This window comes from Falco naumanni, chromosome 1 (genome assembly GCF_017639655.2).
Source record: "Falco naumanni isolate bFalNau1 chromosome 1, bFalNau1.pat, whole genome shotgun sequence".
In the NCBI taxonomy this organism is placed as follows: Eukaryota; Metazoa; Chordata; class Aves; order Falconiformes; family Falconidae; genus Falco; species Falco naumanni.
The window spans coordinates 118,377,520-118,394,863 of NC_054054.1; the positions used below are offsets into that span (position 1 = coordinate 118,377,520).

Here is a 17,344-nt window from a genome sequence, read left to right on the forward strand (position 1 = left end):
AAATTATTATTGACCAAAAATAGAGTGCTTGAATGCTGTGTGGGCAGGAGGTTACATATAAAGAGCCACAGCTGAACGCAACCTTATTCTTTGTTACCTCAGCATCTCACGGTAAGTCCCATCTGCTTGCTTCATACTCTGACTATGACATCTCCACAGCTCTGCAGAGAGGTGGAATATGTAGGGGCATTTTCTTCTCATTCCACACTTCTAACATTCCACGTCATGCTTTATATGCAACAGCAAGGTTTGAGTCCCAAACTACTCCAGTGTGGCGGCACAAACAGAAACAGAAGAGCCATGCTGTTCCTTGGAGGGGCCTTCTACAAACTTTGCTACCTCCAAGCCCTATGAAAGACACAGGAAAACGAACTCTGAAGGCAGTTGGAATTGATTTGAAAATATATGTAATGTAGCTGATCTTTTCTTAGACGTTAGACTTGTTTTCAGCGGATCTGAACGTGGGGAGGAACACAAGATTCTCTGTGAGATTTGGTTCTAGATCAAGAGCTGTAAGGGTCTGTGTACAGCTTGGCTGTTGGGAGAGACTACGCGAGGTGTATAAATGCTTGATAGAGCATACGCTCAAGCAAATGGATTGGTTTTAACTCTCTCTGTCCTCTCTTTAACCATTCCACACAGATACGGAAAGCAGATTTCTTCCTGGGCTCTCTGAAGGTAAGGGTTTAACGTAACATGTAGCTTTGCTAATTGATCCTGAGCCGTGAGTGAAGTTCACCCAGACAATGGTGAGGGTAGGTGGCAAAAGATTGTGTTGTAGAACCAGGTTCACTGAAAAGGCTATATGCTATTTTAATCAATATGAGCGTATTCACAGTTCATGGTAGGAAATACTCCATTTATCAGGAAAGAAAAGTGACAGATAATCAAGCTTAGCCAAGAGGATGACAGACAGCAACAGTAATGTCTTTTTTTGGTGTAACCTGGAATTCTGGGATTTATAGACTATTAAAATTCACCCCCTGGTATCTGCACAACTGCTGGAAGCCTGAAACTGAGGTTGTATTCAATTCAAGAAGGGTCTCAGCTTATCCTGCCTTAAGTTAGTTTCTTCTGGGGCAAGGTCTAGAACCTTATATGCTGACTTTGGTTTACCGCACAGGTCCTGAAACCAGAACAAAGTTCAGGAAAATCTCATCTGTCTGACAGACAGATCTGTTTATGTACAAAGAGTCACCTTCACAGAAAATTTAATATGCATTGTTCCCTTCTACACTTTCTGAGGAAGGTTAGTGATTGAGTGTCTGGCAGAGTTCACCAGAGCAACAGAAAGAACCTTCCACATACGTGCCTTCCAACCCAATACCAAAAAACGTTCACTGAATTCTGAGCTGAAAGGGATGGAAGTACACAGAAGTAACCTGCTGCCTTCTCTGGCCATGAATGCTTGAAGATCTAAATTTTACACTATTTCTTATCAAATACATTAAGTAGTTTAACAGACTGTGCCCCTTGAGAGGTATTCTGACAATCTATTGGCATTTTCTGATGTTCTGCTTAAGTTTTTCATGGACACTGTGAAATAATTTCGTGTTGCCTCCTTTGAGCCACTCAGAGGCAGGATCACATAAGCAAAAATACTGGGCTCTGTATAAATAGAATAATACTTTCAAAGAAAGTTAAAGGTTCTGGAATCTGTGCTTTGAAATTTCTGGCTATTAAAGGCTTTTGAGATGCAGTCCCTCAAAGTCCTGCAAGGTGCCTATCCCATAGAAGACAGATTTTGCTGAGAGAGATCAGCAGTTCTACAGCAATGTGTGCAAAAGCAGCATTGCAAATGTCTTCAGACTCCTCTTGTCACTTTCTTGAACATAAAACCACTCCATGTTGATTGTTTCACTACTGTGATGCCTTGGAATTGTACATCTGAGTTGTTCAATCCTGTCCCTTTGTCTTTTTTAGCACCGCAATGCATCTGACATCCCAAGAAGGAGCAGGAGTTTAGAATTATTTTTCTTTTGCTACCTAGCACATTAGCTTGCCTGGGAAAGAACAATCTGTTTATGTTTGTTCCTGCCTACATTTATTTCTGCCTGCATTATTTCCAGATGCTCTTGATTTATCCGCACCAGTCCTTATGACTGCAGCAACCTATAGCATCTATTTGTGTACTAGATAACGCTAGAAAACAAAAATAAAACTGAGCACAAAGCAATTTTCTGAAATATTTCTGATAGACAAATCCCTGACTGAATGTCTGGTACATATTGGTACACATTAATTGCCTTTTAATGATTCATAGCTAATATTACTCTATATACCCTCAGGCAGTTTGCAGATGAGACCAAGCTGGAGGGGAGTGTTGATCTGCCGGAGGGCAGGAGGCTCTGCAGGGGGGTCTGGGCAGCCTGGACTGATGGGCCAAGGCCAATTGTAGGTGGTTCAACATGGCTCCATGCCAGGTCCTGCCCGTGGGTCACAGCAGCCCCAGCAGCGCTGCAGGCTGGGGCAGGGGGCTGGGAAGCTGCCCGGAGGGAAAGAGCCTGGGGGGGCTGGCTGACAGCCGGCTGGGCATGAGCCCCCAGTGAGCCCAGGTGGCCAAGGTGGCCAACAGCATCCTGGCTTCTATCCAAAACAGCGTGGCCAGCAGAACCAGGGCAGGAACTGTCCCCCTGTGCTTGGCACTGGTGGGGCTGCACCTCGAACCTTGGGTTCACCTCTGGGCCCCTCACTCCAAGAGGGACACAGGAGGCTGGAGCGTGTCCAGGGATGGGCAGGGGGCTGGGGAAGGGGCTGGGGCACCATCTGATGGGGGGCATCTGGTAGCTGGGGGTGTTCAGCCTGGAGAGGCGATGGCTAAGAGGGCACCTAATTACTTTCTACAGCCCCTCTTTCAGGCAGCTGTGGGCGGGGGGGGGGGGGGGGGGGGGTCGGTCTCTTCTTCCAGGTAACAAGTGACAGGACAAGATGAAACAGCCTCCAGTTGCACCAGGGGAGGTTTAGATTTGATAGAAGGAGAAATTTCTTCACTGAAAAGGCGGTTAGGCACTGGAAAGGCTGCCCAGGGAGGTAGTGGAAACAGCATCCCTGGAGTTGTTTGAAAATTTGACAGATGCAGTGCTTAGGAACATGGTTTAGTGAGGAACTTGTCGGTCCTGGGTTAATGATTGGACCTGATGATCTCAAAGGTCTTTTTCAACCCAAATGATTCTATGATTCTATAATATGTTAAAGCTAATAGGTACTTTGTAATTGAAATTCTTTGAAATGTTATATCATCAAGTTCTTATTTACCTAGATAATACTATGCTATTAATTATTATTGTCAGTATACATTATACTCCTTTAGTAGCTAATATTGCCACAGATCCGAAAAGATGTTATATATTTGGTTCATATGACAAACAAGTTTAGCTTTAGATAGGTGCTGATTGACCCTCACAATTTGTTCCTGTGCTTGTTATAGACAAACTATTTGAACTGTCCCTGCTTGGTATTAAAACATAAAAAACGGACGGGTGCCAAGAATGTCTACACTTAAAAATTATGTGTGAGAGCCGTTCTGCTGAACTTTACAGATCTCACTGGTGTCTAAATCTGTAAATGTCTAATGAAACTACCTATCTGAAGTGGCTCTGTCCATGTGGCTGTGCAGCTGTGTGAATAGCAGGTAAAGGTAGAGCAGGAGAGGCTTTTGAAGACTTCTAGCTTGATATTCTCTCTGCCCTCACTTGGGCACACAGGTATCCTGTTTGAGGGGGATGTCTTCAAAGATAATACACGTCTGTTTACAAATGGAACTTTCTTTATTAGAACTTCTTCAGTGGATACTTAAAACTGAGGCAGAAGTTGTGCCTGACGTTAATTAGTCCTCTTCTTCCTTTTAGTCACTGAGCATGACCACTTTCTGGATAAATTACAAATGCACAGGTTCACTGATGCTTTTCTGAATTCCTCCAGAGCAACTCCAGCCATGAGTTCAGATGCAGAGATGGCAATCTTTGGAGAAGCTGCTCCCTATTTACGAAAGCCTGAGAAGGAGAGAATTGAAGCCCAGAATCGCCCGTTTGATGCTAAGGCAGCCTGTTTTGTGGTGGATGACAAGCAAATGTATGTGAAAGGTACCATACAGAGTAGAGAAGGTGGCAAAGTCACAGTCAAAACATATGCTGATACAGTAAGTGATATCAACTGTTACTCATACTTGATCATCCAGTTCAGGCAGTGCCCTGGCTTAGTTTTCTTCTCCTGTTGTTCCCTTCTGGTTTGGTCAGACTGTGACTGTAAAGGATGATGAAGTCTTTCCCATGAACCCTCCCAAATTTGATAAAATCGAGGACATGGCCATGATGACCCACCTCCACGAGCCCGCTGTGCTGTACAACCTCAAAGAGCGTTACGCAGCCTGGATGATCTACGTAAGTACCAGCAGCAGCCTGCCTTTGGGCAGCCGGGAGGAACTGCTCTGCCAGGCCAAGTGGGAGCCAACGTGCTGTCTCCCTTCCTCGCAGACCTACTCGGGGCTCTTCTGCGTCACTGTCAACCCCTACAAGTGGCTGCCGGTGTACAACCCGGAGGTGGTGGCTGGCTACCGAGGCAAGAAGCGCCAGGAGGCCCCTCCACACATCTTCTCCATCTCGGACAACGCCTATCAGTTCATGCTGACTGGTGAGTCATTTGGCAAGAATGGGAAACCCTGATATACACAGGACTGGCTGCTTGGTCAAAGAACGCTTGACAGTTCAGGCATCTTACGTGCTGTTCCACTCAGTGCCCAACGGCAACAGCTCCTGTAGTCCTACAGCACAACTCAAGGTTAGACTGCCTGTGGCATCCTAATGACCTCTGTGGTGTCAGATAATGAAGGAAAGGCAGTAGCTAGCTATATGGCTCTGTGTCCACTGTAAGGAATTTAAAGAAACAGTAAAGAAGCAACACAGCAAAGAATCTAATTCAGATTAAATAATATTTAAGCCAAGGTCTATAGGTAAAACAAAGCAAATAGTAAGTGGGGTGTCTTATAAGGAACCGCCTCTTTGAGTTAGATTTTGGGCTGCTCCATCCCTCTGTGCACAAAAAAATCCATATGCAGACTAATGCAGAATTTACCTTATCTGGTTACATAGTGATAAATACAGTTACCATATAGTTCTTTCCCTTGAAGTCAGGTGGTTGTCTGAGGACAGAAGACCTCCACATCTCATTTTAACTGCTCTTTCATGACTTTATTTTCAGATCAGAACAATCAGTCAATCCTTATCACGTGAGTATATTTTGGGGTATGTATAAAGCTGACAGAGAAGTAAAACTTCTTCCATTTTCCTGTTACAATTAATATTTTCATTTAAACAGCGGAGAATCCGGTGCTGGGAAGACTGTGAATACAAAGCGTGTCATCCAGTACTTTGCAACAATTGCAGTTACTGGTGAGAAGAAGAAAGACCAACAGCCTAGCAAAATGCAGGTATGTCGTTGGCTCCCACTTCTAGTCTTTGGCCAAGACTGTGCTTACCCAGCAGAAACTAGCAATGCATATTTTTGGGTTGCAGGACTATCAAAAGGCAGAAAGTGTAGCACAACTGAGAACACAGTCAGGATGCACGGTCCAAGCACGCCTACACTCATACACCCCTGCTCCCCAGCCTCCACCCCTCTGAACACTAGTGGAACTCTACTTCAAGAAACATCTTCTTAATGCAGGAAAGGCCCAAGCCTCAGTTTCTCTCCCATCTCCATTTACACAAGGGAAGTCTTCACCAGTCAGAGGAAGATAAAGACAGCAGTTTTCTCTGTGCTGTCTGTCTCTGTGCTTACCCGTTAGTATCCTACGAGATTGTTCACATCCACAGCACCTGAGTGGCTGCAAGTGTAAAGAGAGCAGCCAGTTCCCACTGGCACCTGATTGTGCCATTCCTATTCCTTGGCTCATTCCCACTGACATGGGAAGTGCAGGATCTCTGGACTCCAGAGTGTTATGCTGAAGTTAAAAGTGATTTCAGTTGCATCAGGTGGTAGTTTCCACTGGCCTGTTCTCCTGCCTGTGGTCAATCTAACAGCCCTGAGTGGCAGCAATAGAAAAGGGACAGATTTGGGACAGGTGGGACCACTTGCCTGACAATTAGAAAGTAACCTCAGAGAGGATCCTTCCAGGGAAGAAAGCACATGTCCTGATGCCCCTTTCTGCTGAGCAGCCCAGTTGCTGCAATCTGAGCCCACTGGTGCATTCGCAAGGCGTGGGCTTCACTCCCTAGCACAGAGCAAGCAACAAACATCCTTGTGGCACAAGTGTGTGTCACCACAGTCTGTGAGATGGTATGTGCATCCGAGTAGGTGACACGTGTCAGCACGTTATCTGAGTACTGAAGGGCACAGCAGAACTGAAGGAGATTCCAGAGCTGAACATTATTTTTGCACTCAGGCAGGTGTCTGTGATTGATGGGTTGTTATGCCAAGGCAAGTTCATCACAAGCACTCTTTCCATCAGCACCATTCCAGAATCTCCTGGGCTCAGCTTTCACCAGCTGCTCACTATGCCGGGACTGATCTCTGAAAAACTTCAAGACAGCTAAGAGATGTACTGACCATGTCTGATATAAGGAAAATCACCTGGCTCTCAGATGGACAGCAACCTGTTCTGCCCTCTTCCAAGCTTATTCACAGAATACTCTATTTTTTCAGTGTTCATAACCTCCGTAACAATAGTATGTGCCTCTTCATGAGAATGTTAGATAAAACACTCAGGTCATAGTTCTGTCTAACCCAGCATCCTATCTCAGATGCAGGGTGAAATCAGGTGCCAGGCAGGAGTACATAAATAAGAGAAGCATGTAACAGCATTCCCCCAGAACACTGTCTCAGCCTCCAGCATCTTGTCACCCTGGCTGTAGATAAGACTCCAGAATGAACTTGTATAAAGAATTGCCATGTCTCCTTCCATGCTGTTTCCATCCCCCCTTAGGAGTTCCCTGGTCACAGCTGTGCACTAAAAAGAGGTTTGGTGTTGCTGTAGTCAGCTGCACTGACACACACATCTCTTCTGTTCTCTTAAACAAGGAAGTTAATTTAGAAAGCAGAAAGACACATGTGGGAGGGCGTTTGGGATTTTTTTATTTGGAAAAAAAAATTACACAGAGCTTCATAGGCTACTGTGTTGGCATAATTTTATGGGGTCCAGCTTCATGGTGGACCAATACAACTAATTTAAACCTCTCGTGCCACCTGCAGACCGCGTTGGGAACGGCGCTCCCCGTCCAATGCACGATGTTAAAGGCTGCCCTGAACACCGCGTAGGAAGATGCAGCAGCTCGAGCTGTGCCACTCATCTTTCATCTCGATAAAATCTGATTTCTTTTTCTCATTCTTTGTTTTCCACCTCTGTCTTAGAAATTCTCCCTAGCAAGGCTTTCAGGCCCTGACTGTGTAGGTATAAACCATGACTTTGCTAGAAGCCTTGAGAAAAGCTTTGCTCTATCATTCCAAAAAAGCACACGGTGACTGCTTCCTGGACCATACTGCACAGAAAATGACAGACACCACGTCAGAGAAGCTTCCTTCCTCCCATATTTCTGCAGTTAACAAGAGTCATACAATACTATATCGAAACTTTACATATTATTCCTTCTGCAGTTATGCAGCAAAAAAAACCCCAGAGTTTTTGTTCTCTGTTTTAAGTATTTTGAGTCTCAGGCTTTGTCCATGTCCTACTCTTCAAAGCATGTCTGGACATGTATTTCTGCATTCTGAAAGGCTGCTGGTTGAATGCAATTGAAATATATTCTCCCTTGCTAGGTGCTTCCTACTAAAGGCTGTACCTCTCTCTCTCTGTTCTGGGCTCGAGTAACCTCCAGAAAAAATTGCTAAATTTTCACAGTCTTTAGCTGTCATGGCCTTTGTGAATGGGAATGTGGAAGCACCTCTCATACAGATTTCAAACTCCCTGATGTCCACTGCAGTGACTCTGTATGTACCCAAGATATGATAGCGGGTACAAGAATGAAACAAATACAGATCTGTCTTTCAGCACTATTCCCTTTGAAACCAACAGCAATATTCATGAGCAAGAGCTGATGAGTGCTTAAAACATCTGCTATGCTTTAGTTTAAAATCACATAGGAAGTATAGAAATGATCTGTTATTAATATCTCCTTTGCGATATTTATTATTGACCAATAGTGATGTTTGGTAAGGAGCTTTTTCTCCTGTAACTAGGGAACTCTGGAGGATCAGATCATCCAGGCCAACCCACTGCTGGAGGCCTTTGGAAACGCCAAGACTGTGAGGAACGACAACTCCTCACGCTTTGTGAGTTCCTTTCAGATTTGTTGGAATGTAGCTATCTAATATCTCTCATTCATTGACTGCTGTAAGCAATGGGTTGATCTGTACTGCCTGATAGGGAAAATTCATCCGGATTCACTTTGGAATAACTGGCAAGCTGGCCTCTGCGGATATCGAAACCTGTGAGTTGCAGCAAGTCAGTGCATGAATAATTTGTCCAATTATCATCTCAAGTTTACCAGGAGACTAACAGCATCTCTCTTTTGGTTAGATCTCCTGGAGAAATCCAGAGTGACTTTCCAGTTGGCCAGTGAAAGGAGCTATCATATTTTTTATCAGATAATGTCCAACAAGAAGCCAGAGCTCATTGGTGAGTGCCAGCAGTGCTGGGCTTGGATCAGCGAGTGCTTTCTCTTTCCACGGTGACCTAGCCCGGTGACACCAAAGGTGCCCTGTATACCTGCAGATCTCCTCCTTATCTCCACCAACCCCTACGACTTCCCCTACGTGAGCCAAGGAGAAGTCACTGTTGCCAGCATTGACGACAGCGAGGAGCTGCTGGCAACGGACGTGAGTGGAGCAGAGCAGAGCAACGGCAGGGCATCCCTGCTGCCAAACCGGCCATAGCCAGGGAATCCTGGCTGGGGTAGCTGAGTGCTGGGCTGTGCCACCCCGCAGCACCTGCGGGCCCCTGTCGGTGCGGCATTTGCTCGATGTGGGCAGGGAGGCGAGGGAGGCAGTGGGAGGAATGGCACCTTCCCATCACAGCTCACGTGCCTGTTAGCAGCACTTTGTGCTTCAGCCTTTGGGCTTCTCTGACCTTCCCTGACCTGCCTGTTGCCTCCACAGAGCGCTGTGGACATCCTGGGCTTCAGCCCTGATGAGAAAGTGGGGATATACAAGCTGACAGGGGCCGTCATGCATTATGGAAACATGAAGTTCAAGCAGAAGCAGCGGGAGGAGCAGGCAGAGCCGGACAGTACAGAAGGTAGTGTTGACTGCGTAGTTTGCTTGTGAACTGCACCAGGAGACAAGCTAGCAACCCCATAAAGTGCCCAACACTTTGAGAACGACTTTCCCTTCCAGAAACTAATCTTTTTAAGCGTGTTACAAGTTCCACAAAGCCAATGATTTAATTTGTGCTCTGCAAGGAAACAGAAAGACATAAAGATGAAGCGTTGCTGCAGTCCTCCGCACATGGAGCAGCAGTGTGCTGCAGCTGAGACACTGCCTGTGTTGGGGGACGACATCCTCCTTGGGGCTGGAGAGGAGCTTCCCTTGACAATAGGTGCATTTGAGTAGCACCAGACGTAGGCTTATAAGAGAAATATACTAGAGGACCAAGACATTTTTTCTTTGCCTTTTTTGAACACGTTTTCTGTCTCTGATCCTAGTGGCTGACAAAGCTGGCTATCTGATGGGTCTGAATTCTGCTGATTTGCTCAAGGCTTTATGCTATCCCCGGGTGAAAGTTGGGAATGAATATGTAACCAAAGGACAAAATGTCCAACAGGTACCTTGACAGCTGGTCAGCTTTTCATTTTGTCCAGACAATTCTTCCAACTTCAAAGCTGATTCAACTTTCATTACTGCCATGGCTGTGTTTCTCACAGGTATACAATTCAGTGGGTGCATTGGCTAAATCAGTCTATGAAAAGATGTTCCTATGGATGGTTGTTCGCATCAACCAACAGCTGGATACGAAGCAGCCCAGACAGTACTTCATTGGTGTCCTGGACATTGCTGGCTTTGAAATTTTTGATGTGAGTTACAGTAGGTATGTTTGTCTATTGACAACTTTTCCAAACTAACTGGCATTTTTTTTTTACATTTTTAATTTCTGCAGTTCAACAGCCTGGAGCAGCTGTGCATCAACTTCACCAATGAGAAACTGCAACAGTTCTTCAACCACCACATGTTTGTGCTGGAGCAGGAGGAGTACAAGAAGGAAGGAATTGAGTGGGAGTTCATTGACTTTGGGATGGACCTGGCTGCCTGCATTGAGCTCATTGAGAAGGTAGAGAGAAACTTTCTGTTTCAGGGAAGCACATTTCTTTCATGGTCATTTATTTTAGTCCAGTCATTCTTGATAAAATGACACATTACCGTTGAATTCTCCCAGCCCATGGGCATCTTCTCCATCCTGGAAGAGGAGTGCATGTTCCCCAAGGCAACTGACACCTCTTTCAAGAACAAGCTCTACGACCAGCACCTGGGCAAGTCCAACAACTTCCAGAAGCCCAAGCCTGCCAAAGGCAAGGCTGAGGCCCACTTCTCCCTGGTGCACTATGCTGGCACGGTGGACTACAACATCTCCGGCTGGCTTGACAAGAACAAGGACCCCCTGAATGAAACTGTTGTGGGCTTGTACCAGAAATCATCCCTGAAGCTGCTGGCCTTCCTTTTCTCTAACTATGCTGGTGCAGAAACAAGTAAGTGCTTTTTCATTGATGATCAGGCAAGAATCAACACAAGTCTACTTCTGCTTCTCCTCTTTGTGGTTTACTCTAGACTATCTATCATCTCCTAATGTAACCTTGTTCTTGTGTGCACCCAGATATGCCAAAACCAAGATACCAACATGCAGAACTGCTGAAAACACCACCTTCACGTGGTGCAGAGAAGTAAATCTTAGTCAAAACAAAGTGACAGGAGGTGTATGTTTTCTGAGTTACTGTGTTGTGAATCACGTGCATTCTTATTCATCTTCTAGATAAGAGACAGTTTTGTTTCTTGAGGTGAATTGGAAGGACTAGAAGAAATCCATGGAACTATTTGATATCCAGCTGAGCAGTCCTGGTGTTGCAAGAGAAAATGACAGAGACAGTGAATATAATTTAGAAGTTCTCTAAGGGCATCAGAGAGCAGTCCAATCTCCTACCCCTTTTTGCGGCTTAAGACTGTCAAATTGGGCAGTTGATAGGTCTGCCTTACCAAAAATCGCCACGCAGACTTCTATAAAAACACCCAACCCAATACTCTGTCAGCCTGGATGCTGGGCAAATAGATGAGGCAGTATACAGCAGCAGTCAACCCAGCCATCAGGTATATGGACAGCAGGGTTTGAGGCTCAAGAGGGTCCTGCATGGGGACTTCCCTGCTGTTCAACCTGGCTGACACAACAATGTGTCTGAGCAAGCTCCTAGGAAATACTGGGGATGAGTCAGCTGTGGTCCTCACAGGTATCATCATTATAAGGAAGGTGGGAACAAAAGGTTGTGGGGATAAAATTTTGGATAAGGTGTCATGTTCAGAGCACAAAGGCTCCATTTAAGTCTCAATTTAATTGGCTTCGACAGCGCAGCAAATGCAAAAAGGCAGTGAGCTGCTTAGACTTGTATTCCTGAGACTATAATCTGCTTTGTGCCGCGGGGCTGCCATAATTCTGAATAGATCCCTGTTCTTCATCTGGAACACTGGATTAGGAGATTTTTCTACAGAAGGTTTCACTGCATTGATAAATAAATGTTCACTGCTGAGCCACGTTCTTGTAGCCTTTCACCTAATTAAATTAAAATGGGGCTATGTCTTTAAGTAAAAGCATTGTGACTAGTAGCACAGAGTACACTGTTACAAAACTTAAATCAGGCTATAGGGTTCCATACCACCAAAGCCATATACATTATGATGCAACCTAAATCACACACCTGAGGCCAAATATGTCATATACTGATTGACAATCAGCTAGCAGCAGTTCATTAAAGTTCTCGTGTAATATCGAGACCGTATTTAAAATTAAAAAACAATTGTTCTATTGGCCCATGACCAAAGAAAGGAAGGTGGGGCCTACCAAATGTACTGCTTACTCTAACCGTTCACCTCCTATCTATTTCTGCCAAGGCGATAGTGGCGGTGGCAAGAAAGGTGCCAAGAAGAAGGGAGGCTCTTTCCAGACAGTGTCTGCTGTGTTCAGGGTATGTGTATTTCCTTTGAAATGAGCCATGCTTCCACAAAAGTGATCCGAGGGCTGGAACACCCCTGCTATGAAGGCAGGCTGAGAGGACTGGGGTTGTTCAGCCTCAAGAAGAGAAGGCTCCAGGGAGACCTTATTGCAGCCTTTCAATACATAAAGGGGGCTTACCAGAAAGATGCTTTTTACCAGAGCCTGTAGTGACAGGACAAGAGGCAATGGTTCAAAACTATTCAGATTAGGCATAAGGAATATTTTTTTTTTTTTTATGATGATGGTGGTGAGACACTAGAACAGGTTGCCCAGAGAAGCTGTGGATCCTCCATCATTGGCAGTATTCAAAGTCAGGTTGGATGGGGCTTGGAACATCCTGATCTAATGAAAGATGTCCCAGCCCATGGCAGCGGTGTTGAACTCCATGATCCTTGAAGGCCCCTTCCAATCCAAACTGTTCTATAACGCTTTGACATTGAAATAAGAATGCAAAAGCTTTGTAGCTAGAAGTTCAAACCCATATTTTGTTCTATCACAGGAAAATCTGAATAAGTTGATGACTAACCTGAGAAGTACCCATCCTCACTTTGTGCGTTGCCTGATTCCTAATGAGACCAAGACACCTGGTAAGTCTGTCATTACACTTTGAAGACAAGGGACTGACCGGGATTCCCCTGCTTATCTTCCACACCAACTTCTTCCAGAACAGCTCCCTTTGCACGTGAACCTCATATCAGGGCTGGCCTGCAGGACAGTGCCCAAGTAAATCTTCTTGTTTATCATGACTGTAACATTTTGAGCATTACATGGCCCACAGCACTTACCCATCATTGCTTAATGTGTGTACAGAGCTGAAGATGATAAGGCTGAGTTTCATTACAGCTGATGAGATTCTCTGTTGTGGGTAACAGCATTATCAAATCCTTAATAAATGTGTAGTTTCAAGGACCACTCTGTCATTCAGAACTATTGGGTTCAGCCCAAGACCACTTACCAATTTCTAACTATTCAATGTTAGGATCTGATTCACTGAGCTGGAGGACTTTCAAACAAATCATATAGCATTTGTAGAATTCCATGCACAAGCTTCTGGGTGCTGCTAGCACTTGGAAAGCATTTTGATATAAAGGTACTTTATTTAATTAAATATTAAACTCTCTCAGAATTTTGTCTCTGAAATCTTAGAATCATAGAATCGTTTAGGTTGGAAAAGACCTTTAAGATCATCAAGTCTAACTGTTAACCAAGCACTGCCAAGTCATCACTAAACCATGTCCCTAAGCATCGCATCTACAAAATTTTTAAACACTTCCAGGTATGGTGACCCCACCACCTCCCTGGGCAACCTGTTCCAGTGCTTGACCACCCTTCCACTGGAGAAATGTTTCCTACTAGCCAATCTAAACCTCCCCTGGTGCAACTTGAGTCTGTTTCATCTTGTCCTGTCACTTGTTACCTGGGAGCAGAGACCGACCCCCACCTGCCTACAGCCCCTGTCAGGCATCTGTAGGGAGCAATCAGGTCCCCCCTGAGCCTCCTTTTCCCCAGACACAGTCAATTTTGGGAGTATTTTCCTGTGGCCATTAAAGTACTTGGGGAGAGACTTGGCTGTGTGGGTTTTAGGAGTCTAGTAACTACGGGATCTGATACTGGTAGAATACCAAGGTAGATACTGGAAGAATGTAGTAGATGCAACAGGAGTACCAGAAAACAGGAGCTTAGCATCTGTTTAATCTGCTCAGGAAACAAAAGGCCAATTTCAGAATGTTTCTTGCCTTTCTTTTTATGTCTCTCTGTGTAACACTGAACACCACAAGCAGGATTTAAGCAACACACATACATACGGCATTCATATTTCAGCTATCCATCTAAACTCCTTTTATATTCAGTGGAGAGAAGTTGACATTTTAACGTATGACTCATCTGGCCCTTTTTATACATATATCTTAGGATGAGATTAATCACATCCTAGAAGAAACTGTTTCACTGCACAGATTATAAATGGACCCTAAATGTAAATCTCCACACTTTGTATCCTAAGGTGAAGAAAGAGGAATCCCACTGGGGTCTTGACAGTCAACAAGGTGTAAGGGGAAATTAAGGAAACCTACTAAAATATAAAAGTATATTTGAATGAACAATTTTGCCAGATATTTTAGGAGAAGAAAGATAATTCTTCCAAGTTTAATCAACTGTCCTCTACAGGCAAACTGAGAGATTTAAGCAACGTGCTTATCCACTCCTGTGTTGGACTCTATCTAGCTACCAAATGTAATCCCGTTTGAGTGTAGTCAATACAGCATTCAAGGACAAATCTTACCTAAAGTGAAGAGCTGATTGTCTAGATGGTACTATGCTCTACCTCACGCCACCTCTGCCTACATCCCATGAGAACGTTGATGCTGTTGATTTTTCAGCTGGTTTCCTAAAGCATTCTCCTGCAATTTTTGAGTGATGTGGCCTTATGCCTTTTGGCCATTGGCAATTCACAAACTGCCAGCCCTAGCACTCTTAGTAAAGCTCAGCTCACTGAAGCAGCTCTCTGCAGCTTGCACGAATTGGAGACATGTTCCAACTTTACTTCCTGCATCTTTAATCAAGAACTGGTTGTATTTTATCAAAAAAAAGGGAGGTCATTCTGGAATGCTAATATATATGGAGATTCTTTGGAAGAAAAGGAGAGTCATGATGGATGTATTTTGTTTAAGGTGAAATGGACCATTACCTGGTGATGCATCAGCTGCGGTGCAATGGGGTTCTAGAAGGCATCCGAATTTGCAGGAAGGGGTTTCCAAGCAGAATCCTTTATGCAGACTTTAAGCAACGGTAGGTCCTCAGTCATTACTGTCTGTTAAGAAAAAGCCTCAGTAAACCCACAACTCAGGTGACAAGTCTGGTAACATGGAGAGACACCCTCTGAATCAGACTAGATTAGCGGTGTTTGAGGGAACCAAGTCATTAATGCTGTCTTAGGTCATTCCAGTCTTTTCCTCTATGATCAGACCGGGCATTTCTTGATTCATCAAAAACAGTATCATTTCTACAGCTGCAGTCAATGCCCGATGATTCAGAGATACAAAATGCTTGTAGTGTAATGAATTCAGTGGCATGGTAGACAGCTCTTGGTAAGTCTCCCAGCGTACAGATTAAAAAAATAATACATGTCAGCACAGCTTCCTTACAGTGCACTGACTAAACATTCAAAAATCCAAAGCTTTGCAGTGCTATGTCAGTGGCCTGCAACCTGTGCCTTGTTTTCCTCACCTTTAAAATGGAGACAATTAAACTGGTTCATGTGAGCCTAGCTGCTGTAAAATGCTGAATCAGAACTGACTGCTGTTATAATTAAATGCAACAGTAGCATCTTTCATGCTAAACTGGTGTGACCAGGACCTCTCTGAAAATGCCCTGCAACCTAATGTTCAGTAAGGCATTAGCTGGTCTCAATTGTCAAATTATGATTTGATGTGACAGGTGAAGGAATCCATCTATCATAGTCATGATCCAGAACCACAAAGTGCTTTATAGATCAAAGGAAATGTGCTCAAGTTCAGGAGAAACTACAATAGAAGCCTAAAACAGATAATAAATTCACTGCACCATTATCACTGCCTTGATTTTACATATTCTTCTTCAAAGTAGATTTGTGAACAGGAAGTGTTCCAGTGTACAGTCCCATATCCTCGTTGATGTATCTGAAGAAACCCCTTTAGAAGACTTAGAGTGGTCCTATTCATGACACAGGATTACCCTAATCATTAAGTTACCTTGCAAAATGCTAAGGCTGCTGTTAGCATTTACAGAATAACACCATGCCCTTTTTAGTCCAAATTCAAGGGTTCAGTGGTACAACTCATAGAGACTGTGAGCTGTGCAAGATCTGTACTCCCTCTGGAACAGCTGATTTTTATTACTAGTTTTAATTCACCTTCAACTTTAATATGAGTAGCATTCCTCTGATCAATGAAGCAAGATGAGAAGAGGTTGACATGTCCTCACTATGTTCTTCCTAATTCCTGGACCTGCAAACACTCTTAAGTATGCACATTAATTTTGTATGTAACAACAAAGTATGTTGTTACGCAGCCAACAGATTCCTCTGAAGGGTAGACACATCCCCTTGTCATCACGTTCTGTTCAGCCAAGACCATCTAGATTTCAGATGGCATATTCATCTGCTTTCAGATAGCTCAGCTTCTGTATATTTTATCATATATGATGAATCCTATTTTCCTCACCCTGTTTGCAACCAGTCCTTGCAACCTGTCTTACCACAGGTACAAGATTCTCAATGCCTCAGCCATTCCAGAAGGCCAATTCATTGACAGCAAAAAGGCTTCAGAAAAGCTTCTTTCCTCCATTGATGTTGACCACAACCAATACAGATTTGGCCACACCAAGGTAAAGCCCTTGTGGAAAAGTGCATATAATTAATGGCAAAAAAAATTGTTTGTTGAAAGTACTTCTTGCATATGAAATCAGCCTTCATAAGAATTAGAAACAAAGTACAAGAAACAAAACGCAAGAAAGAGTACAGAAAACTTGTCTGGTTGTGGGGTATGTGCGAGGGGTAGCATTGTCAGCCCTCGCAACACCGCACTACCAGAATGCCCCAGCATGGCTGCAACTAGAACTAGTTTTCTCCTGCCAGCTGAACTCATTTATATCTGTGCATGTTAGACAAGCTCAGACAAGTTTGGACAGTCAGGCTTTCCAGGGGATTTAGACACACATGTAAGTTTATCTTCTACACAAGCAAGGTAGTACTGTCCTTGGACAAAAACCCAATTGCCTACAGTACTCAACAGGCATCATCAGGTATGCTCCTCGAGCCACCTCTAACTCAATTTACAGAGCAAATCTGGAGCCTGACGGACGGGTAGAGTCCAGCGAGAGACAGAGTAGGATAAGTTGAAAGTAAAGCCTTTGTTTTAATAACTACTGATAAACTTGATCTTCCACAACCTACACTGGAGCAGGCATCAAATAACATTGCAATAATGTAATTAGGTCATACACAGAGTGACTTGTCATGAATCACAGGAACACTGAGGATATGAATACTGACATAAAATTTCTCTAGCTGTTAAACCTTTATTCTGCAGGCATTTTTCCAAAACTGCCTTATACTACCCTGCATCAGCTGCCAATGGTTGCATATCTGCCTAAGCCTCAAACTATTTGACCATCTTTTATGTTCTA

General features: G+C 44.1%; 1 protein-coding gene across 1 annotated transcript in view; it reads left to right on the forward strand.

Annotated features, from left to right (window-relative positions):
• The first annotated feature begins 3,934 nt into the window (after nucleotides 1-3,934).
• LOC121085488 (myosin-13) overlaps nucleotides 3,935-17,344 on the forward strand; it is a 33,559-nt gene continuing 20,149 nt past the window's right edge. The window contains exons 1-18 of the mRNA XM_040588240.1: nucleotides 3,935-4,138; nucleotides 4,236-4,379; nucleotides 4,473-4,629; nucleotides 5,197-5,224; nucleotides 5,314-5,425; nucleotides 8,170-8,262; nucleotides 8,357-8,420; nucleotides 8,510-8,608; nucleotides 8,705-8,808; nucleotides 9,088-9,226; nucleotides 9,633-9,751; nucleotides 9,852-10,001; nucleotides 10,085-10,255; nucleotides 10,361-10,658; nucleotides 12,079-12,152; nucleotides 12,681-12,768; nucleotides 14,851-14,968; nucleotides 16,420-16,543. Of these exons, the coding sequence (XP_040444174.1) occupies nucleotides 3,935-4,138; nucleotides 4,236-4,379; nucleotides 4,473-4,629; nucleotides 5,197-5,224; nucleotides 5,314-5,425; nucleotides 8,170-8,262; nucleotides 8,357-8,420; nucleotides 8,510-8,608; nucleotides 8,705-8,808; nucleotides 9,088-9,226; nucleotides 9,633-9,751; nucleotides 9,852-10,001; nucleotides 10,085-10,255; nucleotides 10,361-10,658; nucleotides 12,079-12,152; nucleotides 12,681-12,768; nucleotides 14,851-14,968; nucleotides 16,420-16,543 (2,286 nt within the window). The remainder of the gene's footprint in view (nucleotides 4,139-4,235; nucleotides 4,380-4,472; nucleotides 4,630-5,196; nucleotides 5,225-5,313; nucleotides 5,426-8,169; nucleotides 8,263-8,356; nucleotides 8,421-8,509; nucleotides 8,609-8,704; nucleotides 8,809-9,087; nucleotides 9,227-9,632; nucleotides 9,752-9,851; nucleotides 10,002-10,084; nucleotides 10,256-10,360; nucleotides 10,659-12,078; nucleotides 12,153-12,680; nucleotides 12,769-14,850; nucleotides 14,969-16,419; nucleotides 16,544-17,344) is intronic.